A 7,765-nucleotide genomic window follows, 5' to 3' on the forward strand; every position below is an offset into this window, starting at 1 on the left:
AACTTCGTACCTTCTTGGGCATGATCAACTTCGTGTCAAGATTCATCCCCAATGCATCACAAGTGTCGGCACCGCTACGTGAACTGCTCAAAACAGATACAATTTGGGAATGGTCAACCAGACACAAAGACAGCTTCAAAGAGCTACGCGAAGCGTTAACGAAGGCACCGGTTTTAGCGTACTTTCAAGCAGACAAGCCTGTGACGCTCTCAGTCGACGCTAGCCAGGATGGAGTTGGAGCTGTCTTAACACAAGAAGGGCATCCCGTTACGTATTCCTCCCGTTCCCTTACGGAGACTCAACAAAGATATGCACAAATTGAAAAGGAGATGGTCGCCATTGTACACGGCTGTGAGAAGTTCCACGAGTACATCTTCGGACAACCCAGCGTAAAGGTCGAGTCCGACCACAAGCCGTTGGAAGCCTTTTTCAAGAAGCCTCTTCACGGGTGTCCACTTCGTCTACAAAGAATGAGGCTCGCACTTCAAAAATACCCGATTAACGTTGTATACAAACCTGGAAAGGAAATGTTCATTGCAGATGCTTTATCACGCTTTCTGAAGCAGGAATGCCTGAGAGAAGAGGAGCACTTCTATGTAAACGTACTTCAATACCTCGATGTTTCCGACGAAAAAAATAGCGGACAGGTGGTGGTGGTGATAGGGCTTGCCGTTGTCGGCCTCACGTATGTGTGCAACGTCACGACTCACGCCCTGGGGGAATGTGCGTCCTGGGCCGACTTCTAAGGGAACTGTGGAAAATAGCGGACATATTGCGAGCGACACAACGTGATAGCCAGCTGCAGAAGCTCCGAAAATACGCCGAAACAGCATGGCCTAACAATAAAAACGAAGTTGACAACGAGGTGCGTCAGTACTGGACCTACAAGGAAGAAATTCACGCGCAGGATGGTCTGCTGTTTCGTTCCAACAGACTAATCATCCCAAAGGGAATGCGGCAAATCACACTAAAGCTGTTGCATGCTTCATACTGTGGAGAAGAAAAGATGAAAGAGAGAGCGCGGGACGTCATGTTCTAGCCCGGGATCACGTCTGAGATTCAGCAACTAGCAAGAAACTGCGCTCTATGTGAGAAGCATCGACCACGAAACGAGAGACTTCCTATGATAAGCCATGAACTCCCTAAGTTGCCATGGCAGGTTATCGGCGCTGACCTCTTCAGCCAGGGTGGAAGAGAGTTCTTGATCCTTGTGGACTACTACTCTTTCTACTACGAAGTCAAACCACTAAAGCGATCTACAGCGAAAGAGGTGGTAGCCATATGCACAGACGTGTTCACCACGCATGGAATTCCAGTAAGGTTTCTGAGCGATAATGGCCCACCTTTCGGCAGCCATGAGTTCCGAGAAGGCATGAGGTTCCTCGGAGTCACGCACATTACTTCTAGCCCTCATTACCCGAGGTCTAACGGCATGGCTGAACGAGCAGTGAGAGAAGCGAAGAAACTACTAAGCGAGTACGCCTATGAGAGCACAAAATTCAAGACGGCTCTGCTCGAGTGGAGAAATACTCCGCGGGACAAGGTGTTAAAATCACCAGTACAACGCTTGATGGGAAGAAGCACCCGGACACTTCTTCCGGTGCATTCAGCATGTCTGCAACCAAGCCTGGTACAGCCAAAGGATGTGGTATCACGGCTTCAGCATCTCCACCAACGTCAGCAGGTCTACTACAACAGAGGAACTAGACAGCTGCCTCAACTGCTGCCGGATAGTCCAGTGACAGCCTACAACAGCAAAGTCAAGACTTGGGCACCAGCAACAGTTGTGGGGTCCGCCGGGGCACCAAGGTCCTACATCATAAGGACGAGCGACGGTGCTGTGCTTCGTCGTACTCGGGAGCATCTTAGATCATCGCAATGTCAGCAGCAGCAACCTGCTTCCACTCCCGAGAACGAACCACGGTCCGGTCCAGCCACGGAGTCAGTACCAGTTCGGCGAAGCACCAGACAACGTCGAAGGCCTCGGAGATACCCCCTAGAAGAGTAATCTGTGGCTCCGTATCATGCAAGGACATTTCAAGAAGAGTCAATGAAGAATTTGGGTTTTGAGCTTTGGGACAAAATATCTTTTGTTTAATGTTGACTGGGTTTTTTTTAGACTGACTTGAGAAAGGGGAGATGTAATTGTGTTAACGACGACGAGCGCTCTGTATAGGCTCGCGAGAGGGCAAAGAAGAAGACGAGGAATAAACAGTTGCACCACGTGTGACAAGATATACTACAAATATCCAGTGTACATACAGCAACAGTGACAACACTATAAGGAGATAATGTGTGACACAATTTGAAGCAGGCAAAATCTGATAGATGCATATGAGAAATCACGAACATCACTTATCCAGTAGCACCTTCTCATCTAATTGTCCGACAAAGTAAGTCCGTCTAGTGCAAGAGGGATGATGGCACATCATGAAGGCACTTCAGAGAACTATGGATAAATACCGGGTCACTAGAACACCTCTTGGTTCGCTTGGGAGTTGAGGATAAAGCGTCCGAAACACGCCGCTTACCTTTGTGCTAACAGAGCTCGTGCACGGGTTCAGGAACAAAATGCGTGACGGAGGATCTCACTACGCAAATGCAAAGACGTTCAGATTTTTATACGGTCGGCGGAGCTGAAGGGAGGAAGCACTATCTAATTTACCAGACTGCATCTTAGATCCTACACGCCAACAGACGTTTCCAAGTTTAAAACATATTCTGAATTGATGCCGATGGCGCTCGGTCGCATAAGACGACGAGAGCATTATGGCTGTAGTTTCGTTATGACAGACTGGCAAAGCTGAAGCTTCGCAGGGTAAAGCTGTCGCAGTGCACAATCAGTTTTTGCAACCTACTCAGGAACGCGGAGTTGTGTGCATAACCATCCGCCGGAAGCTCCCGTCTACGCAATGGTCCGGGCAAAATGGCAGGCGCCCAAACCACGTGATCTCCAGGAGCCACTCACAGCGTCCCCGAGCTGCAGCGCGGGAAAACAGCTAGGGCCGAGTGCGCATGCGCAGACCGACCTCCTTTCTCAACCTCCTCCCCCTTCTCTCCTCTGGTTTTTCGTCTCCTCTCGTCCCCCTACCCGACAGCCTCGTCCGTTTGTCTTCGGCGATTGCTGTAGAGCAACGATCATGCTATCCCAAAGCAGACAATCAAAAAGCGATGGTGTATGACAAATCAAGTTTATTTGTGCTCGGGAACTGCCTCGAAAAAGCTACAGTACGTATCTTTTTACGTCTGGTAACAGGCTTCACTGGAGCTTTAGGTGCTTCGACATCGAAGGGCAGTTCAGAAGCCAGTGCTGAGCTATGTGCGTCGTTGTTGCCCATGGCTGCGGGAGAACTAAAAAAAAATCTATTGATAATCCGTAACTCTGCACAAAATCACTGCTATGATAGGCAATCAATCTTGATTTTGTAGGTGCACACCAAAGCGCACTTGTCACAAATGTTCGTAGATCACAGTGAATGAATGGCTGCGACGTGCATGAGGGGCAACTAGCTTAACCACACATAATTTGATTAGCGGAATATCAGAAACGTACAAGTTACGGCAATGCACTGCACAATGAAACGCCGCTAACGTACCGGTCACAAAAAGCAATCAAACTTGTCTTACCGTTCACATGCGGTACGTCGGAAAGTGTGCAGATTTCCTCTCTGACGATTTCTGCGTCCTTTGGAGGTGCAGGGATTCCCTGTCATGTTCGTCTTCGCGCTGTTGTGATGATCAGGTGGATGTGTCATTCCGTTCTCACATTAGCACTTCGCCACAATCTAAATCTAAATCATTCAAAACCCTCAAACTACCCGCTAGCGTCTGCGTGCACAACGGCTGCAGTCCGAGAGAACACGCATGGCCGGACAGACGTGATGTCTCCTCCGTCGCTTTCCTTTCTCCTCCGTTCGACGGACCGTTTGGATCAGGTCCCCCAAACTCACCTCGGTAAAGCGTGCAACGAAGAAGGCCGCCACTAGATACCCCACTGTTGCCGTTCCGGATCACTTCAGCGCGCTAAGTTTAGCGGCAAAATGTTTTTGTTGTTTCTGCGAATGAATCTAATCTTTATATGTTCAAATAAAACGCGTATAACAACTTTCTGTGTCGTGTTTCACTTTTCGGTCCTGTTTTTAAACGTGTTGAGCGATCGGAAGGATCTAGTGCACGGCTGCGTGCATCACATAGCGTACCTGTCCTACCAGCCGCCGCAGGCGCAGTCGTCCATTTCTCCTTCGGTGACTTGGCCTGGCTTGGATTGTGCTTCAACTGGATCTTTAGCGCGCTACAATTGAACGCAAGCCAACGTCTGGTAACAATGGGGTATCTAAGGGCGGCCTCCGGCATTGCACGCATCGGGATAGGAACAAATACATGGGAAAATGGCGACCTTGGGGGACCTGGTTTGGATACTCGCGCCTCAATCAAATGACTCTCGCCCAATCAGCGCGAAGGAAACTGACGACAGTTCATGGAGACCAATGAGCATCCAAATATTTATACATATAATGCGCAGCCAATCAGAGATCTTCCGAGAGCGCGCGCCGGTGGCGACAATATTTTGGAGGCGGTGCGTTTCGCTTTAGAGCAGGCGGCTGGCATAACTTTGCACACGTTTCGGTCTTTATTTCTGTTATTATCTTATTTATTTTTTTATTATTAGAATTATTATTCTTATTTCGTTAATTTAATTATTTCATCAAAATGTTTTATTCTATTTGAGCATAATTTAAAGGAGCCGAAAAGTAAAAAATAACCCCCATATTTTGGCCCACCATCCTGCACATTATCATTGTTTGATAACACAGAGAAAGCATTACCTCACAAATCGGAATATTTTTTACGTATAAATATTTTGAAGGTTGCCGGAACATGGACGGTGCTGCCAACAAACGGCAAAAAAGAGTAACTTGGGTTTCAGGTCCAGGGCGTCCGGGATTGGTCAACCTGTACCACGTGACAATTAGTTTCTAGAGAACAAAGTTGACACACATTATCGTTATAACTAAACGTCATTTTAAAAATCACTTCCAGGCATTTGAAGAAGATAGTTTCTATACTAATAAAACATTCAGCTACGACGCGCCGTGCCGTTTGCAAGGCCGTCTGCAAGGCCGCCTGTGTTATCGCGCTTATTGTCTACGCCGTGGGTGGTCATACCGGCAGCGCGAAGCATGAAGTGAAAGTCTGTGAAAGTAGTCAAATCACTTGTCTGTCACTGTTGTGTCACGTATTTACGAATGCCTGGTGTACGTTATGGAGTTCGGGGATGCGGAAATCGTTCATCTTCGACGACGGGCGTTTTCTACCACAAGATTCCACAGGACAATGCACGAAAACGAAAGTGGTTCGAAGCACTCGGCTATGAGATACAGCAGTCGTGCCGTGTGTGCTCATTCCATGAGCAGCCATGCGCTCATGCCGATGACTACGAAGATGCCGCAGTTGGCGAAGTGCGAAAACGTCTGAAGCAAACTGCCGTTCCGTCACCTGTTATTCTGCTTCGCATTGGTGACGGGCTCAGCACAACGTCTCAGGTATGTACAGGTGTCACACATGTATAAATTATAATATAGCGCTGACGTATACCATTTAACTTGTGTTATCCTACCTACTGGGCATTGTGAACATGACCAAATTTAATTTTAGGAACATTCCGGTGTTGAAGTGGCGCCGGACTGCTTCGTAGTGTGTAGAGATCTCATCATTTGGTCATCTTTTGAAAATTTCTGTTTTGAAATAGTTTTAAAACGGTTTCAGGTCGACTGCAATGATTTCATGGACTTGTGCATGGAAGTCACCGTATCGGATGACACTACTGATGCTGCCAGCACATTGTCCACGTCGACGGACACTGTTTGTGAAGTACGCAGTAAAAAAGTCTTGTCCAGATCTGCACTGCAAGAATTCAGAACCAAATATACTCAGTAAACTTGAACTTTCCTACTTTGCAGGAAACAACTGTAGTCGAGTTCGACCATGCATACTGCAGCACTGTCTCTCCAACCACTATGAAGTCTGCATGTAAGAAGTGTATACAAGATTAGTGCTCAATGTGATCCGCATTTCTTATTACTCTTTTTGTTTGTGTCTATGTGTGTGTGATCCAGGCACTCAAGTTAACATGACAGAAATAGCTGGAAGCTGGTATGCTAAAAATGATGATCCGGATTTGCCAGGAGTGACAGCATTCCTACCTGTGGCTTCGTCTCCCCCTCTTGCTTCTACCAGTTACACCTGTGTGATTGCTCAAGAGGTAGGATAGGGGTGAGTCTGTATCCAATGGATAATATTTTTGCAATCCTTATACGGACACAAAGACACCTGAAAGGACATCACGTGGGCCAATAATTACATCGACCCCCTCTTCGCAGATTCTGCCAAGTCCACAGGTGGAACCACTAGCTTTGTTACGTGTTGCAGACCTTGTAACATTTTTTGTGAGAAAGCAGTAAACCTGGGAGGCAGCAACAGTGCGTGTGCACGGGACGGGTTTATTCCGAAAGTGGGACAGGTGCGCCAGAATGGGTGCGCACGCAACGAGGTTAGCATGTCGACTTCTTCTAACACCCCCCCCCCCCTCGACAGGTTATCCCTCGATGAGCCCCATCCGTTGCCTTAACGCCTCCAGTCTCGGTCGTGGTAAAGGTTTCGTCAACGCGTCCGCGATGTTGTCAGCGGACTCGCGGTACTGAAAGTTGATGATGTTGCGTGCTACTAGATCACGTAAGTGATGGTGACGGACATCGATGTGCTTTGTCCTGGCGTTGATCCCTTCACTAAGGGCAAGCTTAATGCAGCCCTGATTATCCTCGAACATAGGTGTCGGTTGATCAATGACTAGTCCGAAATCTTCCAACAATGGACGCAGCTACAAAACTTCCTGTGAAGCATAAGCCGCGGAAATGTACTCTGCTTCGGTGCTCGACAGAGCAACAGATGACTGTTTTCTGCTGGACCGGGCTCTCTCCAAGCAGGATGATGTAGCCACTTGTTGACTTCCGGTCAGTGACGTTGCTGGCCCAGTCTGCGTCGACATATCCTGTCAAGTCCAAGCTTTGTCGACCTGTAAGGGTCAGCTTAAAGTCCCGAGTATGCATCAGGTACCTGAACAGCTTCTTCACAGCCCCCCAATCTCGCTGACGCGGACTGCTCACTCGACGACAAAGTATGCCAGTTGCGCAGGCGATATCAGGTCGTGTCGTCGTGCTCAGATACAGCAGCTCTCCGACTGCTTTCCGATACAGATCGTTGCTGGGCAGTAGGTCTTCTTCCCCCGTAAACTTCAGATAGTCTGGATCCATTGGTGTGAAGCTGATCTTAGCAGTACTGAGGTGATATTTCTCCAGCAATGCATCTATTTTGTTCTTCTGATGTAGCAGGAAACAGTCGTGACGTGGTCTCTCTATCTCGATACCAAGGTAGTGGCAGACATGTCCAAGGTCCTTCAGCTCAAAGTGCCTATTCAACTGATGCCAAATTCCTGTTATGGTAGGATTGTCTCGATGGCAAATTAACATGTCGTCCACGTATACAAGCACGTATAGCCGGGATCCGTTCACTACTTGGGTGTACAAACAGGGGTCTGCCTGGCTCAGTGTGAAGCCCGCTCCAAGTAGTACTTGATTGGCTTTGATGTTCCATGCCCTGGCAGCCTGTTTAAGTCCATACAACGACTTCTGAAGCTTACACACGAGATGTTACTCCCCTGGAGCGATGAACCCTTCCGGTTGCTGCATATAAATGTCTTCTTCGATTT

At 48.1% G+C, this 7,765-nt stretch overlaps 2 protein-coding genes across 2 annotated transcripts; one reads left to right on the plus strand and one right to left on the minus strand.

Annotated features, from left to right (window-relative positions):
• The first annotated feature begins 1,123 nt into the window (after positions 1-1,123).
• LOC135384379 (uncharacterized protein K02A2.6-like) lies at positions 1,124-2,008 on the plus strand. Its single transcript, XM_064613583.1, has one exon. The coding sequence runs from the start codon at positions 1,124-1,126 to the stop codon at positions 2,006-2,008; it is 885 nt and encodes a 294-aa protein (XP_064469653.1).
• Positions 2,009-6,839: 4,831 nt separating this feature from the next.
• LOC135384380 (uncharacterized) lies at positions 6,840-7,526 on the minus strand. Its single transcript, XM_064613584.1, has one exon. It carries the CDS (start codon positions 7,524-7,526, stop codon positions 6,840-6,842), a length of 687 nt encoding a protein of 228 aa, XP_064469654.1.
• Positions 7,527-7,765: the final 239 nt, after the last annotated feature.

The sequence above is a fragment of the Ornithodoros turicata genome, chromosome 2 (genome assembly GCF_037126465.1).
Source record: "Ornithodoros turicata isolate Travis chromosome 2, ASM3712646v1, whole genome shotgun sequence".
NCBI lineage: Eukaryota > Metazoa > Arthropoda > Arachnida > Ixodida > Argasidae > Ornithodoros > Ornithodoros turicata.